This window comes from Sparus aurata, chromosome 1, assembly GCF_900880675.1.
Source record: "Sparus aurata chromosome 1, fSpaAur1.1, whole genome shotgun sequence".
NCBI lineage: Eukaryota > Metazoa > Chordata > Actinopteri > Spariformes > Sparidae > Sparus > Sparus aurata.
Window position 1 is genome coordinate 33019956 of NC_044187.1, and position 25903 is coordinate 33045858.

At 41.6% G+C, this 25903-nt stretch overlaps 1 protein-coding gene across 1 annotated transcript in view; it reads right to left on the reverse strand.

Annotated features, from left to right (window-relative positions):
* The window catches only part of maml3 (mastermind-like transcriptional coactivator 3), a 112923-nt gene extending 90184 nt beyond the window's left edge, over positions 1-22739 (reverse strand). The window contains exon 1 of the mRNA XM_030413425.1: positions 21504-22739. Within this exon, the coding sequence (XP_030269285.1) occupies positions 21504-21878 (375 nt within the window). The 5' untranslated portion in view covers positions 21879-22739. The remainder of the gene's footprint in view (positions 1-21503) is intronic.
* Between the last annotated feature and the right edge of the window lie 3164 nt (positions 22740-25903).

Below are 25903 nucleotides of genomic sequence, written 5' to 3' on the forward strand. Positions count from 1 at the left end.
ATATCAGAGCGTCCTTGAATGCACCACAAGAGTTTTCAAACAGTGTCTGCAACGGCGTCGCTGCATGATAGCAACGTAACTTTAACCAAAAATAAAGGACACAAAATAGTCGCATGATGGTTTGACGTCAGTGGGAGAGCATGTTGAGTTTGTTGCTGCGTGAACTCAAAGGTCGCCCATTTATTTTGATAACCTCCGGGATGAGTACTCACTCTGTAGCAAGTGGGTTAAATTTACAAAACCACTGGTCTGAACTCTGTGTGTGACAGTAAGCCTGAACTGTATCAGGACTGACTCTTGTTGTCTTTTAAGGTCATTTCCTTGATGGAGGTCTTATCTCTGGGCCTCTCTGGTGAAGCGCTCAATTGTTCTTACGTTTTGCCAGACTTTTTAAAAACTTTCTTGCACCGTTTCCAACTCTTTGCAACACTATATCATCAGACTGTTCATCACAAACTCTCTTGATCCCCCTCTCTCTGTCTGTTTGCATCTCTTTACCTCTATTTTTAGCCCTCTCTTTCGCAGATTAGGGGCCTATTTATAGACCCCCTTATGTTGTCCAATAAGAGGGCTCTCTATGGGAGAATGGCAGCGTCACAAGGATTCACACACCTCCCATTTGGCACCGAGTCAACCTCCCTCCCCACCTCTCCCTCCCTCTCTCTTGCTCCCCCCACCCTTTTGCTTTCACCTCCTATCCCATCACACCGTTCTCCTCCTCCTTTCTGCCCCCTTCACCTCACTCACCCTCCCATCTATACAGGGTGGCTCCTGGCACCGAGCCCACAGCCTCAGTGGAAACTTTACACACAGGAAAGAGCCTCGCGTCAACCCCCAACAGCCTGACAGAGAGTGTGTTTAGCAACTGCGTCCTTTGTACAAAAAGAGACAGTATAGATATCTACAGTAAGACACTAAAATAATCATGCTTCAAACTGTGTGGCATCTGTAAACACTACACTCCCCTGGCGTACTGAGAAGAAAGTAGAGAGAGAGACATACAGATGGACAGATAGGATTTTTCTTCTTCTTTTTCTTAACTTTTTCCCCCTTTAAAAAAAAAAAAAAAAAGGACATTACATAATTCTCCAAACACTTCCTCTCTAAGCCGAGAGCACTCTGGCGTTTTATCAGACACACACACACACACTTGACATATCCAAGCAGACAGGCAGCCTGTTCGGGCTGTCTGCATCACAGTCGCTATGACAACGGCGGGAGAACAATCCACAAAAACAGCCACTCGGGAGGCGCGGGGGGGGGGGGACACAGAGAGAGAGACAGACAGACAAAGGGAAGGAGAGAGAGGGGGCTAATGGGAAGCTCATGTGTACGTGCAGCTGTGCCAACTCAGGCTCCGTGCCATTTCTTTGCCAGATCCCCGAGTCTGTTTCCTTTACCTACCCTCTTCAGGAAAGAGAAACTCTCGCAAACAGTGGAGTCACGTTTCATTTTCCAGTGCATTTCCCTTTCTTTGTGGCTCCTCTAAGTGAGAGTTGCACATAAACATGGTCACACCAAAAAGAAGACATCAAAATGCTGCCTGCCTCGCTACCTTCCTGCTGTACACACACACACATACACACACACACTGGAGGCTAAAGATTATGTCACATTTTTACAATTTTTCCGCAGTGCAAATCTCAACTGGGTCATTTTGATACTCGGGAGTTCAAGTCTGATGATAATCAGTGCAGATTATGCTGCAGTATAGAAAGGCACATGAGACTGTGGCTGTCCTGACCACTCAAACATTTTCAAATGTACTGAATATCAGAGGGCACATTTAGTCCTGCATTAAAGTTGAAGAGATATGGTACAGCACCTACACCACAGGGACTTTGGTGTTTCTAATAGATGCATTAAATGTAGTTTAATTTACATGCCTGATTCATCTACACATGTTCAATGAACTCAGACACTTTCTTCTATTCCAGCATCACATTCCACCATCCAGTAGTGTGATTTATTAGTTTGCCCCTTTCTAACAAACTCCCTTCCATTTCTAACAGCATTATTATTTGTTCCTGAATGTAAATGTAATTACTTCATGTATCAAATGAAGGTAAACCACAAGTAAGGTGTAGTGGTGCTGTGACAGACAACAGGTAGAAACTTAGACAGAACTATAAATCAGCTTCAGTAACACATCAACAATGATGTATAATTCAGACATTGTCCAACCTGAAATTTGATCACAATGCTGGCTAATGTCAAGGGAACAAAATGAGAACGAACCAGAGGTCACTTTCAACTTCCGCTTGTGAAGAAACATGACACGTGAGCATGCTAACAGGCTAATCAGCATGAAAAAGTCATGCTAAATCCATGCAAGTCATTTACCATTACCATTTAACATGACAATATTAGAGGGATGTCTACCTCAGTACAAACAGTACGGCAATATCTCACGTTACTGCCAAGTCCTAACCTCTGCAGAGAGATTCTCTAGTTGCTCCACTCTTATTCTTATTATTCTGTTTCTGAATGCTGCTTTTCATTTACGAGTCCTTGTCTTTGACAAGTCTGAAAACACAGAAATTTTGCATTAGTCTGAAATGGCCATCACTGGGTAGGTGAGGCGTTGAACAGGCCTGTCATCTGAGCTCCAGGGTCCATTACCAGAGGCTGATACCAGCACGGCTAAAGACATTTAAAGTAGATGAATATTTCTTTGTCTGTATGAAAGCAGCTTACATTTTCAAGGACCATATTGTTGTTGGGTTTTTTTTTTCAAACCCGTTTGCTTAGCACACAGGTGTAATGATCTGGAAAAGCAATGGTGTGGAAAATACACTGTTAATGTTCCAAAATATTTAGTGTACGCTCATAACACAGATTAGGACTTTTCCGTCTCTCCAGGGACCGTCGTTGGCTGACAGTTCGGATCCTCGAGGGGCTCTCTTTGTTATGTTTCGTGCGGCAGTCATTAAGTATCCATTAAAACACTCAATGGCTCCTTAACTGTCAACAAGCCAAAAATAAAATAAGACTGCCACACTTGGCGTTCTCATGAACAGGGAAAAGTGACAGTTACTGAGCTTGAAAAGAGCATAATCACTGCTCTTCCCTGCGTTGAGTGGAAGTTAGGCATTTTCAAACTGTTACAACTTTTCACAGATGGAAGACTTTCAGGGCATTATCACTAAAGGCTCTCAGCTGAGCTTTAAGCTGCTAACTCCACAAAGCTCGCTTGACAAAAATCATACCACGGTCTGACCCAAATCTGCTCACAATCTTCAGGGAAATGTAGTGTTTCTTGGCTATTTTAGTTACTCCGCACTCATCTTGCAAGTTCAAGTGCTTTGCGTGATACACTGAAGTGAACAGTTTGTGACAGCAGAGAGCTGGGTAAAACATCTGCCGATCTAGTCTCGTCAGTAGAGTCCAAAGTCTCCACTAGAGGACAAGTGGAGGCAGAGAGAGATAGGAAAAGAGAACGAGTGGTACAGAGTGCAGTGGATGAGAAGATATTGGGATATGCAAAGAATGGCTGGCGGACAGACTGAGCTTAGTAAAGGGGGTGAAAAAAGCAGACTGAAATGTGAAAAACAACGGGAAAAGAAGATGCACGGAGTGTCAAGAAGAAAGAACGTGGAGTCAGGGCACAGACAGCCCAAGAGATTACAAGAGACAGACTGGGTGACACCAAGACAAAAAAAAATGTTCAGTGACACAGATACTGATTCCTAACTAGTCTGAACTGAAATAAAAAATTTAAAAATCTGAATAAACCACAGTACAACAGGATCATATATATCAATATAATAAAATGTTTGGCATGTCCACTAAGGTCCAGCATATTTGCTATTTCTAGCAGGAATACAATGATGCAACAGTCAATTTGCAATTATGACATTTAGGGTATTTGCAGGTCTTGAAAAGGCATGAAAACAGAACAGACAAATGTGACTAGCATTAAATAGAAAATATGATTCAGGAGGCAACAACAGCAAGCTTTCATTTATGTACGATCCGATAGAGGAATAGTTCAACATCTGAGAAATGGGCTAATATGCTTTCATTCAGAGTTTCATGAGAAGACCAATACTACTTTCATATTTTTTTCCTCACAAGTACAGAATTTTTCTATCCAAGTGAAAAAAATGCCACCTCCCTCTAAAGACACTCCCCCAAAACACCTGAACACGCACTTCCTGACTACACCAACACAGGCTGTCCTGTAAACGTCGCTGGCCAGTAAGGAGATTTGTTTGAGCGGCTAGTTTGGCAAACACTTTGGCTAGTTTGTGATGTTCAACAAGCTCTCTTGGCTTTTTTGTCAGATTAATACATAAATAAACAACTCTGTTTAAAGTCATACGTGAATACAAGCAAAGTAGCCATAGCAGATATACCTCAGTCAAAAGGATACGTAGCGCATGGGTGTGTGCTTTGAGTTAATGTTACAAGGTTAGCTGCTGAACGGATCTGTTGCTACTGGAGCCGCTCACTTGCTCTTTGGTTATAGCGCTGTGTCATTTGTGCTTGTGGCTTAGCTGCTGAACGACGGGCTCAGGGATTGTGTACTGCGAGCACAGCACATTGCTGTCTTCGCAAATTTTATACAACTACCTAATATCTCATTCTCAAGTAAGAAAGCACCTGACATTAATGTAATGACTGTAAACAATGAAACTGGCTTTTGTTTGTACTCACTGCTGTCAATCTAGTATATTAGCATTGGGAAATTTTGACTTTTTCTTCCATTCTTGTTCAACTAGTTCACAAACACCTTAAGTAATATATCCACCAAACCTTGTGAAAGATTCCAGTCACATGCAATCAGTGGTGCAGGTAGGCAGGTACAGAGTAAACGTATTGGGGGCCTGTCCAATCATTGAATATGAATGAATTGACAGGCCTGCCACAGCTACATTTGACTGCTGTTAGGATGTTTAGATATTTTACGCAAATATAACAACAAATGCCTCTAATATAGCCAATCCTAGCTTTAAGTATATGGCTATAGTCAGTACCTGGATTGCTAAGTTTAGCATAAAGTACTGGCAAGAAGATTTTTCCACTGTGGACTGAGCCAGGCTAGCTGCTTCTTTATGTTACGCTAAGCTAACCAGCTGCTGGCTTCATATTTACCATACAGACAGAGCTTTATCGATCATCTTGTCCAACTTCCGTTCCGTTTTCTTTTCCGCTTATCCGTGAGGGTTGCGGGATGTTGCCGCTTTTCCCCCCTAAGGGGTTGCGGGGCTTACTGGGGCCAAATCCAGTTTCATTCTATGGGCGTAGGCCAGGGTTCACCCTGAATGAGTCGCCAGCTCATCGCAGGACCCTTACTGATGGCAGTGGCTGCCTTCACACAAGGTGCCAACTGCACATCAGGAGCAACTTTGGGGTTCAGTATCTTGCTCAAGGATACTTCGACATGTAGCTCAGTCCCGCCCTGGGGAGCCGGGATTCGAACCAGTAATCTTCTGATCACCAGTCAACCAGCTCTACCCACTGAGCTACAGCCGCCCCATCTTGTCCAACTTTTTTTTGCAAATAATATATTCAGCTTAACAAATTAATCTACTCTATAACTAATAAAGAGGACTTTTTAAACACCTTTTTGCTGTGTGTAACATGAAAGGGTCACGATTAGCAGAGAAGGGGTCCTGGAGAGTGCTCACTTCTAAATCCTCTTACACCTATCTATTACTTACGTTCTCCATTCAGCAGGAGAAATTCTGCAATTCAGCAAAAAATGCTGAGGTACAGGGGTCCAATAACTGTCAAGTAAAAGTGCTCAACACTAGTATAGCTATTGGTAAAATCCTTATAATACCCATGCCTAAGGAGAGAGGGCAGAAAGTGAGTGTGGTTTGAAAAGAGCAGCTGGCGTGTTTCCTTGGTTGTGATCGTTTTTGCTGCTATTTTAGGAACCATTCAGGAAGTGATGTACAGACAGGCTGCTGATGGAGTATTCAGCTCAACTCATCACCAACCCAAACAAGCACAACTGGAGCACAGAGACAGTGCCCACAGCGAATAGAAGCCATGAGGGAGCTGGACATTTTACATCTCTACTTGATCCACTTTAATTCTCATGTTTACTTATATGAATTAGAGTAGTGCAGCACTTACACCCTACCACAGGTCGTATGAACACGCGCAGTGTACTGGATTCTATTCTGCCTCAGTGGTTCAGTTATGAATCCCTTGCTGGTTTAAATTTTAACAGGGTTGACCTTTTTCTCCCAACAACAACTTCACACTTCTGATGATTTTATGAACTTACTGTCCTCCAATTATTTCTACCCTTTAATTAACAAGCCCACAAGAATAACTAGTAAATCCTCTACACTGATTGATAACATTTTTACTAATGCATTTTCTAATGTTACTAAATCTGGTATTCTTTATACAGATATCTCAGATCATATGCCGGTTTTTCAGCTTTCTGTCTTGTGTGGTAAATCAAATATGTCTGAACCAAAGAAGATTCCATCTCGCAGGTTCAATGAAAAGAATATCAACACCTTCAGAGAAATGTTGGCAAAATTGTCATGGGAAGCTGTATATGAGGCTCTGAATGTAAATATAGCTTATGATTATTTTTTTACCAAGTTTTATTCTGTTTTTGACCAATGTTTTCCTCATATAAATAACAGTAAAAAAAACACTGCAGGCATGAACAAACCATGGTTTACTACTGACCTTAGAAAATCTGCCTTGAAGAAAAATAAATTGTATAAAAAATACATACAAAGTCCTACTCCTCTAAACTATGCTGCATACAAATCATTTAGGAATAAGTACAATCATTTTCTTAGAAATGCTAAACGGGAGTATTATAGTGACCAATTTAGAAGTTCTACAAATAACATTAGATCTACATGGGACAATCTGAAAGAATTGCTCAATATGAAACATGCATCTTCTCCATCCCCAGCTGAATTCCAGGATGGTGAAGTAAAGATAACAGAGCCACCCCAAATTGCAAATAAATTTAATGACTTTTTTGTGAATGTGGGACCATGTCTTGCAAAACATATTGGTGACACTATTGGTTCTCCCACTGATTTCATAAGTAAAGAGTATGTTTCCATAAATGTTTTTGAGCCTGTAAAGACCACGGAAGTACTTGATATTATTATGAGTCTCAAAAACACCTCTGCTGGCCATGACGAGATTCCTGCCTCATTGATCAAAAAGGTAGCCTCTCTAATCATTGATCCCCTAACATTAATTTTTTCCATGTCCCTTGAATCAGGTATTATCCCTCAAGCCTTCAAAATTGCCAAGGTTATTCCGCTCTTTAAATCAGATGATCCAACTGTATTCTCTAACTATCGTCCCATATCAATATTGCCTTGTTTTTCTAAAATTCTTGAAAAGTTGGTATACAGCAGAATTATGAAACATCTAACTACTAATGATATTTTGTTTGAACATCAGTTTGGGTTTAGGAAAAACTATTCTACGTATATGGCTCTTTTGTTCCTCAGAGAAAAAATCACTGCTGCACTGGAAAAAAATGAATACACTTTAGGCATTTTCTTAGATTTATCAAAGGCTTTTGATACGGTAAATTACGAAATTTTGTTATCAAAAATGTCATGCTATGGTTTTAGAAAATATGTTTTACAATGGATTGCAAATTACCTACACAATAGAGAGCAATTTGTTGTCTTCAATGGTGTCCAATCACAGCGGGCTGTACTAAAGTGTGGTGTCCCACAAGGGTCCATATTGGGACCCCTGTTGTTTTTGATATATGTTAATGATCTTGTAAATGCATCAAGTTTATTGTCGCCTATTGTTTTCGCTGATGATACAAATCTCCTTGTCACTGACAAGAATTTTGATTCCCTTATTGCTAAAGCTAATACTGGACTTTTCCATTTTTCTTACTGGTTTAAGTTAAATAAGTTATCATTGAATGTCAAAAAGTCAAACTTCATTATTTTCAGAAATAAAAACAAGAATTACAATGCAAATAAAGCTAAAATCTATATCAATGATAGTGTACTTGCGCAAGTTTCATCAGCGAAGTTCTTGGGCATCTACATTGATGAAAAACTTTGCTTTAAGAATCATTGTGAATTTGTTTGTAAAAAGGTTTCAAAATCTTTAGGCATTATAAAAAGGGTAAAACAACATTTGAAAAAAAGTACACTTCTAACCTTGTATTACAGTTTAATCTATTCTTATATCTCATACTGCAATATAATTTGGGCCAGCACCTACTCTTCTTATTTACAAGCAATTCATAGATGTCAGAAATCCTTTGTAAGAATTGCCACCAACTCTTCTTATCTAGCCCCAACAAAACCACTATTTAAACAATTACAACTTCTTACAATTTATGAGGTGAACAAGTACCAAACAGGGGTTCTTATGTATAAAGTAATCTGCCTTCCTGCATCTCTACCTAATTTTTTTCCAAGCTATTTTGAGTTTAACTCACATTATCATACACATTCTACAAGAAGAAAGAATGATTTACATATTCCTTTCTGTAGGACCTCTGTTGCTAAATTCTCATTTGTCTATCAAGGTGCAGTGTTGTGGAATGATATAAAACATTTTTTAGAATCTAGTTTCTCTATAAATACATTTAAAACCAAGTTCAAACAATACCTACAGACCTAGTCACATCTTTACATCATTGGGGTTTAATTGAAATGAATCTGCAATTTTATGGATATTTTCTGTTTGTTGTTTATTGTGTCTTTTGTTTTTGTTTTTTTTGTTTGTTTGTTTTCCCCTTTTTTCTTTTTCTTTTCTTTTCTTTTTCTATTGATTGATCTGTTTTAGTGATTTTGTATTGAGGGGGAGGATCTTATATAAGCCCTTTGGGTTTCTTTTCCTCTCCTGCACAATTATTTGTCTTTGTATTATTAAACAGAATTCTTGTTTTATCATTGTGCATATAAATAAATAAAAATAAATAAATAACAAATCAAGTTCCACAATATTACATCTGATATGTTTCACAGCACTATGCATCATATTTCAACCATTGGACATTGCTCTCCTGTTCCTCACCTGCTGTAACACTCAACCAACATTCAGTGGTTAGAATTAAGCTCTCTACTTGCAGAACTATAACACCCCATGTAGTACGACTAATGAACAGTACGTCATTTTCTTTTAAATGTCTATGAAATATCTGCATATCTGTGAGCGGGTGCTGACAGCCAGCATCAAAGGCATTTCATTGGCATACTCTCTGTGTGACTGTGTGAATACTAAACATTAACTGTTGCAGTTACCACTATCCCTATAATTACACTCTGAAACACACTGAAAACACATTAACTGTGTGTTTTTACAGTAACTAGGCTAGCCAGTTAGCTTAAAGCAAGACTCATTTCTGAACAGGTTAATTAGTGACATAAGTCTTTACAAAGCAGCACAATAAATAGACTTAACATCCACTAATGTTAAGTGTTACTGTTAGTGACTCCTACGTTAACTACTTAAATGATAGAAACAAATCGCAGAGGATGACCAAAAAGAGAAGAAAGCATCATTTCTGAATAAAAAATAAAGATATCTGAACATACATTTATGTGAACATTAAGAAATTTGCAACATCATTAACATATTTTGTTTATTTCACAGGACCGCAATTCTCAATATCAAGTGCATGGCTGAAAGCTTCCTCGTGCTCAAGAAGGCTAATAAATATGTGGTGCAGTAATAATTTGGGGGCCAACAGCACAACTCAAAGCATTCCAGTTAACATTCTTACAGTTTGACAAAAAGATCCACTACTTTAGCATCTCAACAGCATCTCCATCTCTCACAGAGAAGTTGAAATTCTCATTTCTCAAGCTCAAGCTCTCAAGCTTTGGAAAAAGCAAGTAAGTGACCTGGAGTTGAGAGTTTTTTCTGTCAAATTGCTGGTTGCAAGGTCAAGAAAGACAGCCATGCTCAACATTCAACAACAGTGTTTTCAAAACAGCAATTTAATGATCACAAGTGGATATACTGAGGTCAGCTGACACTGACAACATCCACCTCAGAGCCCCTTTTCCATCCAAATGTGCAGTATTCAAGTTTACTCTCAGGCAATATAAAGAGTCATCAGACAATCAGTATCACACAGTATTTGTAGGTCCCACTGATGCAGCACCACAAGACTTCCAGTCCGAAATCACCTGGTGTAAATCAGTTATCAGACAGTAGCATAGCAACCATGCAGCTAACTGTGACCACAGTTAATATCCTCCCTCACACTGTCCTGCTGTGCCCCACCGTGTCCTCGCTCCATCTTTCCCTCCATATTGCCCTCTGCAGTATTATCAGATAATGTGTTCTTTTTTTCTTCTCCTGCACTGCAGCCACTGTGGCACAATTACCCCGGCTGCTGCACTAATGGCTATTGATGCAGCTGAGGGCCCCACACACACACTTGCACACGCAAACATTCATAAAAAATTCATGACACTGGCTCAATAGGAAGGTGCGGGGGGTCTGGCCAGCCCTAGAAAGAACAACAAATGTCATTTAACAAAGGAGGGAAGAGGCAGATGATACAGGTCCCGACATTTTGTGCAATGTGACACAGAAAAACATACACACACACGAGCACAAATAAATGTGTGCATGCTAATCGTGTGAAGAACCATCAGGTTAAGTTCAACTAGACCTGTTACCTGCGATTGAACGGATATCTGTGTGTGTGTGTGTGTGTGTGTGTGTGTGTGTGTGTGTGTGTGTGTGTGTGTGTCTGTGTACAGGTCTGTGGTATAAAGTACAGTCTGTGTTTATGTGCCGCTGGAGTCTGTGTGGTAGGTAATTCCCTCTTAGCGCAGGATTTCTCCCAGCCACCGACCTGCGCTGAGAGAGCTTTACAGCGCTAAGCCTGCTAGCTGAGACTGAACCAGGGATCACTGGAGACAAGGGGCAAAGAAATGGAGGGAGGGATGGAGAGGGAGAGAGAAAGAAAAGCACAGGTGGGTGTGAATGATGGAGAGGGAAGGAGGGAGGGAAGATTACAAAGAGGAGAAATGGAAGGTCAAATGGAGGTAGAATTGAAAGGGTAAGAAGAAATAGGACAAGAAAAGGATCCTAACCAGGATCAAGCAGAGGTCGCTGTGTGATGGCTGGAGGTAGAAATAAAGGGAAGGATGGAGGAGGGATTTAGTTGATGATTTTTTGTGGGGAGTCTCTTCAAATGGACTCTGACTGACTGACCCTGAATCTAAACAGACAAACCCGGAAACAGGAAGGTCACTGGGTAATTGCCTGGCACCAACAGGAAGCTAAAGAATCCAAGGGGAGGTGATATTTCCTCAGTTGTCACCACCAAGTAAGTACTCTTACTATGTGTGCATAAACCTCCGAGAGCAAAAATCATGTTGATGAGCATGTAAGCGTCACAAATCGCCTTTGTCATATCATATCGGAAAATGTGTCACACAGATCATGACAGTCCTAATAAAACCACACCAGAACATAACCCAATTTTCATCCATTTATTTAACCAACTTTTCCAGGAAATATTGTCCTTTCAATCCACCACATTTTTTAAGAGCTATAGTTAATTTACAAATCGTAATTTGACCTAAAACCAAATGAGATAAGCTTTTATATTAGTCTATTTCTTGGTTTGTGGGCCCTTACAAGAAGCAGGCATTGCCATGTTCCATGTCTTAGTTGTAGGCAATTACATTAAGGAGACATTTGCAATATAACTTCAATAACAAAAAGAGGTAAAATCATCATTAATTTCTCAAAAATGATTAGACTGTAGACGGAAGTAAATGATGTCACTGTAACCCTGTGGCGGGGGGACCAATAGACTATACCTAAGTGTATGTAAAGTAGATTAGTTCTTTTACTTTTGCTATTTAAAATGCTTTTTGCCAATGATACTTCTGTTCCTTTAGGAAGGTAGGATTTTGAATTGGAATTGTAAGGGAGTATTTTTACAGTGATGCATCAGTACTTTTATTGAAGTTAAAGATATGAATACTTCCGCCATAAGTCAACAGTAAAGGATGAAATACCACAAGCCAGATGTGCTTGCTAATGATGCGACTGTTGTCGAGCAACAAATCACAGGAGAGTGTAAAATGAGGCAGAGAAGTGTTGGTTTATTTAAGTGTTGAAGTATTCACTGCTGATAACTAGCAGATAAGGGAAATAGTGGAGATATATAAGGAAGGAAAGACCTACAATGGCAAAACTTGGTGAAAGTTATTAGGACTTCAGTTTTGATATTGCACTAATTTGCTGTAAAAGAGGAACACAAGTTTCAATCAGCATGATCTAAACAGCATCTTATTTGAAAGGTTGTCTCAACTCACTTCCAATTCTGGAGGCCTTTTTAAAAGTGCAATATGTGCAGTTTTTTTGTTGGAAACTATTTAAAATGATCATCAGAATGTGAAGAAAAAGCAGTATTGAATGCCCATGCATTTTATTACACAGATGTCAAGTGAAGTTAGCATACTAAACAGCTATCAGCCAGCAACACTCCCCTGAACTACCTTTAATTTCCAATACATTGGTTCCTTTCCTTGTCTAAACTGCGTTTTGAACAAAAAAAAAGTCTGCTGACGGCTGTTTTTTGGGCCAGAGGAATGTAAACCATGGATGTGCCAGAACTGACCTGAAGCAACCTCTGATGCCCCACAGTAGATGGTGATGTGAGCTCTTGTTGGCTGACAGCTATTTGCTGCCTCACAAATGTAATACTGCTTTTCCACTTAAATTAGCAGGTCTACACAGCTTGTTTTTAAATGCGGGTCAACCCTATGTAAATCCCCAAACCCGACCCCGAGCCAGTCGGTACAATAACATTTGCAAAGTCCAGAAGAGCTGCATGATTAAATTATTTCACCCTCATTCAAGTTACAAAAGCCAGTTCACAGCGCGTTTAAGTGGGATTTTTGACCAGTGGAAAAGGGGACATGCACATTCCAAGACTTTTTTTCCAAAAGTTTTGTGGTTGGCATCAAACCTTTCCGGTAGTCTTTCTGCATCATCTTACTTATAAACTCTGTACAAGTACTTGATACAAACTACTACTAGTCATACAGATAGAGGTAGTGAGTGATAAAAGGTGGGTGGTCAATCTCTGGTCTGGTCAAAATTATTTCATGAAGCCTGCTTGGTGGTAGAATAGTTTCCTAATTGGTGGTCACTTACCTCACAAAGTGCTGGAAGTCAAGAAAAAAAGAGCCACTGCCAAAATTAACAGACACTTGGCAGAGGCTGCATGTAATTTAGCTGTGTGTGTGTGTGTGTGTGTGTGTGTGTGTGTGTGTGTGTGTGTGTGTGTGTGTGTGTGTGTGTGTGTGTGTGTGTGTGTGTGTGTGTGTGCGCGCGCACGTGTGTGTGTGGTATGTACAGATGAAATGAATGTCATATGTTACATGTTAGATAAAACAGAAAACTGTTCACAACATCCAGTCATGACATTGGGAGTTTAACTCTTTGCCATCACTCACACATACACTCATATCTACATGCACGTTCAGTCTGCTCTCACATTTATGAGTAATACGACTCACATAGTTCATAATGCGCACACACACACACACACACACACACACACACACACACACACACACGGTGGACCACAGGACCTAGGCATCTCTGATAACAACCTCATCTATATTTTACCATTTTACCGTTTGTGTGTGTGTGACTACATGGGGGGTGAATGGAACAAAGATGGGTTCCCATCATTCGGGTATCTATTATGTAAAATCTAAACTGCCGTTCAGACACTTCTTTAATGCTATGCCACCTATTGTATGCAGAGGAGCAAGCTAGCAGCCTTCTGACAACATCCACACAAAGGGACAGCACCAGCACACAACCAGCAGAGATAAGACAACAGCACTGAAGGCACTGGGGGAGTCCTCCCAGTGGCCGTCTGTTTACTTTGGAACATTTCTGAGGCACTTAAGTCTGTTGGAGAGCCAGTGGCTTTGTATTGAAGAAATAAGAGTGCTGCAGGGATGCCTAAGTTTCCTTGCCTAACACGGAAGTATCGCCCTGGTTCCCTTGACAAAAAGCCTGTTGAATTTTTGAATTGGATTTTGGATTATTGCAGAAAACAAGCTCTGTGGCGAGCACAAGCCTATATCACTTACATGTGTTGTTCAGCAAGATAATCTTCCCAAACGAATATCACTTTGATGATATTTGAAGTGTGAATGCAATTCACCTGAATTAAAAAGCTAATGTGATGGTATTCACCAACTATACTGGAGTCACACCGCCAAGCTTCCTGCTATAAAATGATCAGTCCACAAGTTGAAGTTAGAAAAAGAATAGTTTGTAATTAAAGTTGGAATAGATGAGTCCCTGACAACCTCTGTAATCATATTAATCCATTTGTTAGCAACCACCATTTTTTAAGACACGATAACACTTGACGATTCACAATTTGGTTATTTACTGATGTATTTCATGTCGTAGAACTAAACTTGTAAATCTCATAAGCTTGTGTTGGCCACAGACCTTATTTCAGGCATTGAAATCATAATGAATCATTAATCAATTGCTCCAAGGACTGTCAAAAATTGTGAAAAAAATGCCAATGTCCACATCTTCAAATGCCACGTCCTGTTGTTATCTGTTATCAAAGTAGTAACAGCAACCACAACTGAGTTTACCTGAATGGGATGCTGCCGTATCAAAATGCTTTGGAGTACACAAAACTGCCCTCTGAGACTAGGAATGGCGTTTGTCTGAAGAGTAACTACATTAGCAGAAGTTAGAATGTCATTTGTCACACATCATCTCTCTCTCTCATCCCATCCTGCGTGTTTCACGTCACTGTAAAACTGCCGCTGCTTTGTGCACAGAAGTGGAAGAAGGTGGCTTTACTGGGGAGCAGAAGAGTGTGAATGTGTGTAAATGAATAATTATGAAGCACAGAGAGACACATGTTGAACCAAAACAGACGCTGATTGTTAGAGCCAAACAATATCGGATGCAGCCTCACTAAAAATCCCAGACAAGAGCTTAAACAACTGAGTGTTTAGCAGGACAAAAGAAGCCCATGAAGCTAGCTGAGTAAATATTTGAGGACTGAAACATGAACAAGGCCTTCTGCCATAACCTGCAGAACCGTCACTGATTATGTAAGTACAACCTTCTTACCAAGTGGACTAAGCTTTTAAGTATGTGTGCATGACAGAAAAGGTGTAGCTAACTGTTATTTTATTACTAGTGTGATTCACAGTGAGATTGTGAAGGTAAAATTTGTGACAAAACTGCATCAGTGTTGCAGAAGTGTCCTCGCCTACAAATCTTGTTCTCAAGATGTAAGAGAAATCATTTTTTTGGTACAGACACCACTACATTTCACATCATCAGGATTTTAATAGTTTTTTCAGTGAAAAGAAAAATGGTGATGCAAAAATGATAATTTCCACTAAAAAGATCTTTACTTTCACTTTTAAGTAACTGAAACTTTCTACACTAGGCAGGAGTTTGTTGTTGCTCCAACAGCCTAAACGCAGGGAAAACTGCTCCCTCGCTTATCCAAGGGTCTGTGCCGAACGTGTGTGTGTTCCTGTAGAACATGTGAACAAGCGTGGGTGGAAGGGAATGTGGTCGCAGCCGCCCAAAATCAAAAACATCAGCGTGTGTGTGTGTGCAGGGACTGAGGGACATGGGTGAGAAGAAGCAAAAAAAATATTTGAATTAAATCATAAAAGAGCAGAGAAGATGATGGCTGTACTTTAAAGTGAATGACAAAAGACAAGCGTGAGTCAGTTAAATGAGTGGAAAGCAGCATGACTGTGATGTCACGGGTGGATGTCGACGTCACGCTCTGCGTGTGTGCGAGTACGTACTGATGTGTGTCAGCTCCATGCCAGCTCAGTGGTTTAAATATAGCTCTTGGGGAACAGTCCCAGCTGACATTAACAATGCTATAGCCACCAAGACCCATCTACACTACATTAGCGCCGTGCTAACGCTGAAACCAGAGAAGCAGTGAACAGAGGGAGGGAGGGAGGGGAAAGAGGAAGGGAGAGAGAGGGAAGGCCTCAGATTCATGAAAACTCAGCCGCCCACACTCTGGCCTCTACTGCCAAAAGTTGAGCAGGACAACAGTGTGTGTGTGTGTGTGTGTGTGTGTGTGTGTGTGTGTGTGTGTGTGTGTGTGTGTGTGTGTGTGTGTGTGTGTGTGCGTGTGTACACACGTGCGTGTGTGCGTGTTGGAGAGAGACATTCCTCGGCGAGGTGGATGCCAAGGAGCGAGCAGAGCTGAAGACAGACTGTCCTGAGCTACTGTGTTTCAGTGGAACTAACGAGCCCCTCACTGTGCAGCTCGGCCTCGCAGCTGCAAACTTGTTAGCGATTAGGTAATCAGATCTGACTGCATGTTTAGTGAAAAAGTACAGGTCACAAATCAGTTTTCGAGCAACATCGTGGCCCATCGGCTTCGAGACACGTGCCTGTAACTGAAAGGTCACGGGACTGAGCCTCACAGCAGCCTGAGTGCTTCCATCAGGATCTCAACAAAGAAACCTGCCTGCATACAAAACACACAGTGAAAACATAACTGCTTCTGATGAACATGTTCTGTTGTTGTTCTGCCCCCAGATAACTAGCCAAAAGTGGGAAACGTCACATCATTAAACACAGCCACAATGAAATTTGACAGCAGACCTCTGTTCAGCGAAGGGGAACTTTACGAAATATCCGATTTTTGTGTCACTCACTATCAACATGCAATTTTTGTTTTTGTGCTGATGTTCAACAATTATATAAAAGAAAAAACCAGAAGAATACACACTCTACTTCTGTCTCTTACAACACATCGAGTAATGAATAAGCTCACAACTGTTCCCTGCAGGTTGTCACAAGTTATCCTGGGAGATTGGGCGCACCAAATGGCCTCTAATCCAACAGCCATCACACACTGATTATATCTAACTGATGTTTTGGTGTTCTAATGACTGAGCGGTCCCATACAATTGAGACCGAGATTGAAACTCTGAACTGTTGCAATGCTCTCTCCTGTGCAGCTTTCTTGCTCAAAGAAAACTACCAGTTAAACTTTCAATGGAGGGAAAATGTGAATATATGGGCAAACAGGGCCCAACACACCTATCAGTGCACAAAAACTGACCTTTCATTTCATGCCATAATGGATTCTACGGCTGCACTTACTGCCTTTAAATAATATTGAAATATTTTTAGGCTGTATCACAATACACATCTCCTCAAGCACTTCATAAACAGTAGGACTGGACAACAAAATCTAATATCACAACATCTTCAACTAAATACAGCAACATCACTTTTGGGCCAATAAAATAGGGATGACTATTGGTACGTTCACAAAATATTAACACAATAATATTTCTAATAAAATATCACTAATGTGGATATTACAACTCAATGGTTCAGAAAATGACACCACCTTACTATATTGCAGCCTTTAACACGAGGAAATGACTACACTTATGCTACATTGCCATATGAAGACATTGTAAATCTAAGACAGTGCGTTATATAGTGTCATATCACGATAATGATATCATTGATATGTTGCCCAGCACTAATGCATTCATATTTTCAACAAAGGACTACACTGCTGCAAATTTACAAATGGCATTCATTTACAAATATCATGTGAAAACCTAAGTGATGTGCCTCCCCTAAACTAATCACTAGTGGTCATCTCCTAAAATCACTGGACTGGTATGTGTTGATGTGAAGGGGTTATCAAGAGTCCTGCAGATACCTATAACTAGAGTTTGAATGATACTTCAGTTTTGGGGCTGGGGCCGACGCAGATATTACGAAGCAAAGAATTCTGATATCGATAAATCAGCTGATATGCACATTTCTTTACAATGACCCCTCAAATGTGGTTTGCAAACACAGAGATATTTAACAGAGGCAGGATGTTTTACAGTAAAAGGCCAACAACTAAATTAATCGTCTAAAATGACATCAGTTCACTGAAACTGTGAATTTAATAATCATTAATTATCCCAAGCATTTTGGTCCGTATCAAGAAGAAATGCTAGTAGGCTGAAGCATTTCTTCAACTTGCTTCATGTGGAACAAATACTTTGGCCTAGTATTTCTTCAACACTTACAGTATCAACATAAGTATCATAAATTTACAGGAGACGACACAATCTGACCAATCACAGGTTTGCAGTCCCAAGTTGTATCGCTATAATCACCATAACTATGACAAATGGTGACATGTTTGAGCATGAGTACGTCAGTTGTGGTGTAGCCTACAGCAGCTACATGCATAACGTTGTAACCCCTTAATGCACAATAAATCCAGCTTTATTCTCCCTCTCCGTTCTATGCGTCAACATGATCATGCGTGCTGTAAATCTTGTTATCTGCCCATGGCCACAATGTTCTTTATGTCTGTATCTGTGTATAAGCAAAGTCTGTGTGGACTGTATGCACTGACTGCACAGGTGTAAAACACCTTCATATATATATTGCATGTCCACCCTGTCCCACGTGTTCCTCAAAGTGTAATGTCCTTTTTAATGGCATGAATATTTTAGATTCATCATAACAAATAACAAAAAAATGAATCTTAGAGTCATGGAAGTCACTACTGAGGACCACTTTATAAGAGTGTGTGTGTGTGTGTGTGTGTGTGTGTGTGTGTGTGTGTGTGTGTGTGTGTGTGTGTGTGTGTAATAGAGAGTGAGATAACAACACACCTTCAATATCCCCGAAGGAACTATAATTATCGGCTGTGCTTGCGAGTTGGACACTGTCTGTCTCGGCCATAACTTACAGCATTGGGTGGACAACTAATCCAGAGTATGTATAGTGTCAAGAGTGCAGCAGTTCTTTATAGGAAAATTAATGTGCAATTTGATACATGGCTGTTGGCAGAAAGGAGAGGAGAGGCCCTATTGTTTCACAAGCAACCCTCTTATTATCAGACAGTTACAGGTTTGGAGGTGTCCATCTTGTGGAAGTGAATATCCATTAACTGACGATTGTTTTTCCAACCTTACTTCTCAGGCTATATGAGGTGTCACTGTGAATATCACATCCAATCAGCTTTTAATGTTTCGTAGTTTGCTACTTTCCTCTTTGAATCCTGTCAAACAAACGGTGGGAAAGACACTACGTGCTCCCGATGTCTTCTTTTCCTTTCTCACTAATAGTTAGCCTATAAACACAAACACACACTTTCCATAATTATAGGCCTCCCCCTGCCACGACGTGGGTGTGTCTGAGAACCATTAGACCGGAGCACAGTGTACTGGGATGCACATGACAATACAAAATTCTCAAGAATACCACACAAAGACAGGATGGATCATTGGATTGCTAGTCTATCATTTCCAATTTAGAACTACAATCTGTCATAACTTGAACACAAATGTCTTCTCAATTTGTCGAACACCGTCTTGCTGGTTTTATCTCTCCGAGACACACTGATTTTCACATATTTGCTTTTTGTACATTGTAGACATTCCTGACATTCTTCAAACTGACAATTACCATATTGACACTGCAAACCAACCAGCCCAGCAGCACACACACTCCACAGGGTCATTTGCGTCATTTTAGATTTGAATTGTGAAGGCTTCATATGCAATTAAATCATTTTATAAATCATGTTTGCCCATGCGCTCATCTTTCAGGTGTAGGTGAAACTGCCTTTAACATACACCTTTTCTACACAGTATATTTAACAGTATATAACATAACCCCTCCAGATTTAATACCCTCTGGGTATTTGTGCATGCGCGTGTGCATGCGATGTGTGCAGCTATATTAACAGCATACTTGGCTTTCCAAGAATGCCTGCTTCTGCAGTGACTACATACAGCCATCTAGCTGCAGCTCTGCTCTGCTCTTCAGAGGAAAACCAGGAGAGGGATGGCAGACTTCACTCTCTTTTCCTTCAATCGCCTTTATTATTGCCCAAGAATTTACAATGTAGCATAAAGAGGGTACCCTGAGATTAAGCTAATGAATGCAGTGAGTGTATGCATCTGAGGTGTCACCGTCAATGACTGGGAGAGGAGCAGAGAGGGACGGAGCTGAGGGATGCCACTGTGTCTTTAAGCAGTAATCCCTCCATTCTCTGAGCATTTGTTGCCGGCCATCTAATGGGCGGTTCGGTTTAATGTCCACAAGGGCCGCTGGGAGGTCCTACACTATTAAAATCACTGCTGCTCTCTAAAGCTGTGGCTGGTCAGGCTTGTGTGGCTCTCTTAAATAACGGCCGGGCCGTCTCAGAAATTAAAGACGTTCTGATTTAGCATTTCAAAAGGGGAGGAACTGGGCTCATTGCAGCAACAAAAGGGGATAACAATGTGGACATTCCCGACATGTATCCTTTGGTCTTTTCCGGAGAAAAGCGGAGCTTACCCACAGGAGATGTGGTGCGAACAGGGGACACTACATGCAGTTCGCCCTTGTCTGTCTCCATCTCTGACATGCGAGCGACAACAGCCAAAAATCTGAACATTTTTTTTGCGAATTACAAATCTGATCATTTAACAATCTGATCTGCTCTTCAATAAAACCTCCAAACAAAGATCCTCATGACAGCATTAAGAAACACAAGGATCTTCCATATGATACCACTGCCCCCTACCAACAGGAAATCATTGTAGCATTCCCTCTAAAATCTGCTGTGAGTTTACATTTCCTAAAGCACCACTGCATTATTTCAAAAAAGACGTGCAGTTTTGTGGGAAAAGCCTCCTTCTGTGTTGTGTCATGTGATCGCTGTATTATTTTGTGTAAATTATGAATGAGTCTCCAAAAGTTGCCTACAATATAAACAAATGTTATGTGGCAGCCGCCTGACACAACTTTCATGCCTGATGGCGAGACACATGTTGCGAGGAGGCGGCTGTCATTAGGTGTTTGCAACATTATGGAGACTGTTGATTTTGTGAGTATGTTACAAAGGTTACAGAACGGGCTGAAGCACAAGCTGCTACTGCTGAGCGCAAGGAAGCAATGTTGCAATGCGAATGCTGCCTGTCTTGCAGAACAATCTGCACACAAAAACAAAGAACAAGAAAGGAGAAGTTGTTTTCGTGCACAAGAAAAGAGGCAGCAATCCTCCAGAAGTTGGTTAAAAGTTCCTGAGGTGAAAATCTTAACTTGACAATTAGCAGTGCCTTCCACACTTTCAACCTTCCTTTGAGAAGAAAGCAGCACTGATCTTGCAAAAAGATCAAATATAAGCTGTCAGGCTTGTCATTTGCAAATCCTGCAGCATTCAAGCCCCAGCAGCTTGTTTTCTCCATGAGGGCCTGGGTTTCTTTGTAAACAAAAGCACTAGTTGGCACTCTGGTTTGAAAAAGTGAAGTGTGTGTTTGCAAAGCAATTGCCAGCGCTCAGTGAACGTGTTTTCAACAAGTTTTCACAGTAGTGAACAAGTAGTAGTAGTAGTGCAGCTTGCAGCTTGATGGGGGGCAAAGATTCTTGGGGACAGAGAGATGGAGGGGGAAACGAAAGAGGGGCTGTAAACTGAAGTGTGTGGTGTTTTGGTGTGTGAGTGAGCGGGTGTCTCGAGGCAGTCTTGGCCGTGATTGAGAGCTCGTCCTTACCGCTATGAGCGTGTTATTCCTCTGTTCCGTGGAGGAGGCAGAGTCCGGGTCCGGCTGCTTGCTCTGCGGCTGCTTGCTGCCGCTGCCGCCGGTCGACTTCTTGGCCCTCTGCTCCAGACTCCGCTGGTACAGGCTGACCGTCTCTCTCCGCTCGATCTCGAGCTGCTCGGCGTGGGCTTGCTGGTACCTGTTCTCGCAGTTTACGTGGTGTCTCCGGCAGCCCTCTATCCTCTGCCTCAGCCTCTCCACCACCGTGCTGTGCTTAGTTATGCCCACCGCCCCGGCGGGCACCACGCTCCCGGCGGCCGGGTTCATGCTGTTGTTGATGCAGATACTGCCGTTGGGTCCGGCAGCGGGGGAGGCGAAGTCCCCCATCACTGGGCCGAGTGGCTGCTATTTTGGAAGAACTTTTCTCCCCGTCAAGCTCACCGCCACCGCCACCACCTCCTCCTCCTACTCCGGCCACCTCCACCTCCACCACCTAGTGTCCTCTGCCGCTCTGTCTTCCCCGGCGAAGGGTCCCAAGCAGCCGGGCAGCGGGCGGAAGATACGACCGAGAGCAGCCGCCGAAGCGAGCAGAAAGCGGGGAGGTTTAAAGGGCTGCGAGGCGGGCAGTCTTACGGCGAGGGGCTCGCGAGTGACCGTCTCTTCTTCCCTCCTCGGCTCTGTTTCCAAACAAACCGCTCCCGAAAACACAAATAACACCCAGCCCGAGTGAGAGCGGAGCCAGCCCCTAACTGAATTCAACAATAAAGCCGCTGCCACGCTGCTAACAACAACTCGTCTGGAAAAAAACAACAACAATACGGTGAAGGTCTGAGCGTTAGCAGGCACTCTCCGGTCATATACACACAAGCCGTCCCGCGGAGGGCCAGCAGCTGCAGCAGCAGCAACAGTCCACTCGCCGTCTCACCGTGTTGTCCTTTGAGAAAAAGTTTTGCTGCCTGAACCGAACGGGCTCCGGAGTTTCCCAGTGAACTTGCATCTCATATGGTTTTGGTTTGAAAGAAATCCCGGTGAAGATGTTGTCGAGTTGGGGTGAAGAGCACAAGCGCCCTCGGTAGTCCGGTTGTGAGGCAACTCGAGTAGCCCATACGGCGCAAAACGCGGATATGGGAAGCTGTGGCGGAAGTCTGTAGTCAGTGACTGCCGCCTGCCACCATCACAATAATCAGGTCCGCTTCTCCACCATGCCAGCGGAGTGATATCAGGACAAGAGTTGAGTAAAAACCAGCTAGAGGCTGTGAGGAGCCCGCTGATGGACACAAAGAAAACCAGGGGTGGAGTCCACAGTGTCTCCCGGAGAGGAGCGGACTGGTCCCATGAGTTACACTGTAATTCAATCCTAGGCTACCTTTCTTTACTTCTATTGTGTATTCCGGGGTGAGTAGTGAAGTGTCCCAAACTACATTTCCAGACCTGCACCTTGTAGTAAAAGTCAAGCGTCAGCATACATGTGACATGCAAAACTACAAGCGCAAATCAGCATCTCAAGCCATATTTAATGAGATCATTTCTTTAGTATTTCTCCTAATATTATCAGAGTTGTGAAAGAACAGAAACAAGACAAAATAGAGGAAGGATGTGAGCATTCTTTATGTGTCCTGTGATACTTTGTGCATGATGAATCATAGCTTAGACCATTTCATAATAATGACACCAAATTTATTAGGAGCTGATAGCCGATCTTCGATTCAAGTTACTGGTTGGCCTGCCCATGTGATGCGTTTGTTTGGGTGAAATGCATGGTTTCGTGATAATGCATCATCAGCTGCTGAGTGTAGAGTTCATAATAGTGAAAAATACGCAGTCTGTTTTATGTTAGTGTGTAAGTTCTTAACACATGGTTGAGCAGCTGAGGGCTATAGCTTCCTAAAACATATTCCAGATTTACCACTCTGTCCCCGCGGTTTGAAATCGTTTTCATTTACACATTTTCCTCCAGAGAAAATAACAAAATGGATTTGGATTTGTTTTCATTAGCTGTATGAAGGATTTGAAAATGCACATTCTTCAAATGAGATCCAAAACTACTTGTGTTCCTTTGCAGTTAATTAAGGCCTAAACTATAATGGTGAACAAACAAAGAGCCAACAGGTGCTCAGACTCCAGCAGAAATCTGTTTTTGTGAGGAAGAATTTAGTTTTATTTAGAAAAAACAAACAAACAAACCAACAAAAAAAACACTACATAGGGACAAACTAGGGCAAGAGCCACACAGATTGAGGCATTTAGGTGATTTTTGTTTTGTGCATGACCTACAAAAGGTTCAACAGTCAAATAGGTTTCAGTTCCATTTAAAGAGCTCAATGATACGGAGAAGTACAGAACCATTGTGCGTTAATAATAGCTGTTAAAAATACTCCTGCCAGAGTGACGTGCAACAAAAAGAAAAGGAAACAAGAAATATTTTGTGTCTGCTCATTTCAAATGCGAGCCCTTGTAAGGTCCTGCTTGGTCTTTACGACAATCATATTAGTCACAGCCTCCTATCCAGGATGAAACATTTGAGTTTCCCATGAAAATATGATCTTCAGCGCAGCAAACATGTGACAGATGATTTTTTTTTTTTGTAATACACAGTAATGTTGTGAATCACAGGTACTTCTACATTGCGTGACACTCCTCTTCCCAATCACCAGTCAACACCAAAGAATGATCACAGGCATGCACGCACGTAAACGCTCTTAATCTTATCATCATAAATACACGTGGTTTAATTCAAGGTAATGTGGCAGTGAGGCCACTTCCCTCCCTTTCTCTCTCTCTCTCTCCCTCCCTCCCTCAGCGTGCGTGTGTGTGTGTGTGTGTCTCTCTCCCATTTTATTTTTATCTGCCATGTCATGTGGGAGTTCTGAGTTCCATCCCCGACTGTTCAGGCCATATGTGCTCCCTTGTCTCTTTCGAACCATCCCACCAGCACACACTCATGTACTCACACATGCAGCCATTCATCCCCCTCACACACTAGACCAACAGAGACATGGACCTGCACACACACACACACACACACTCACACACATGCACATATGCAGTACACACACTCACACAGTCTACATGGCAATTCAAAGATCGACAGCACGTGTCTGTTCCTCCACTCCACTGGGTTTTATTCCTATCTGTTCCAAGTTTCAGTGTTAAAAGATTAATGAGGTGATTTATGTGTGAACACCAGTGATCAGAATTACATGTCCAACACACATTTGTGTGTGATAGCGCGTGGTATTTGTAAGCTCTCACTTTGATATCATACACCAGTGGTTTCGAAGCTTTTTTGGTTGTGACCATGAAGGAAAACCTCCTTGTAACCCCTCGTCATAGGTTCCATGTCTATAAGTTGTGAGCAGTGAACTTCCCACTGGTTAGATTTTTAAAATTTGAATCACTTCTAGAGGCCTGACAGGATAAACTATATAGTTCTTGAGAGGGAAGCAAAGTTTGGAGAACTCTTTTATCTTGTTTCCTGCTCGGGCCATTATCTCATGTGACCCACGAGATCTCCTGATCCCAGTTTGGGAACCACTGTCACAAGCAAGGTTCCATCCAACTTTAGGGACCTTTTTAAAGTAATATTATGTAACGATTCCAAAATCATTTTAATGTTACAGTGACTTGTAATCGGGTGAATGGACTCTCGGTCACATCAACTCTGTCCTGGTCACTTGTTCCTGCTCTATGTAACTTCAGTGAGCAGCTAGGATCACAGTGTGTAACCCTTTATGGCCAACTATCAATTATCTTATTGAAACTGGATCACATCTTATGGAAAAAATATTTTCTGGCTTTCACTTTGACATCCTCTGGATGCCCTGCATCATTTCTCTGTAATTTCTGGAGCTGAGGGCAACCTGTAAATGTTGTGGAGAGTAGCTACAAGTTAGCTCTGCTGACACTGCTATTACAGGAGCTTTGGACCGTCAATGGCTACAGATTCACTAAATAAAAGACTGCGGACTGACGCAGGGCTGGACTTGTATATACAAGTCTATTCATAATCAATTTCTATTTCTTACCTTTTTAATTATATTGTTTATTTTTGCTATTGTTTTTTTTTATATTCTGTCCTTTGGCTGCTGGGACAAACAAATTTCCCCGTTTGTCGGACATTAAAGGATTACTGATTCTGATTCTGATTCTGTTGAATAGAAAGTAATATTAGCTGCCTTGCTAAGTAAATGCCTTGTGTTGTTGCACTTGCTTGATGCTTGGTTGGGTTGGCAAGGTCGAATTTGCTAGTTTTTCAAGTCACATTTCAACTTCAACAACATGTCCATATTGCAATTAATTAGGGCAATTAAATCTGTATAGTTCAGTGAAACCTGCACTCCAAGTTTAGTCTCTAAAAGTGGCCTCAGGGCCCTTGTGCAGTGGATGAACTGTGAGTTCAGACAGCCCTGAGC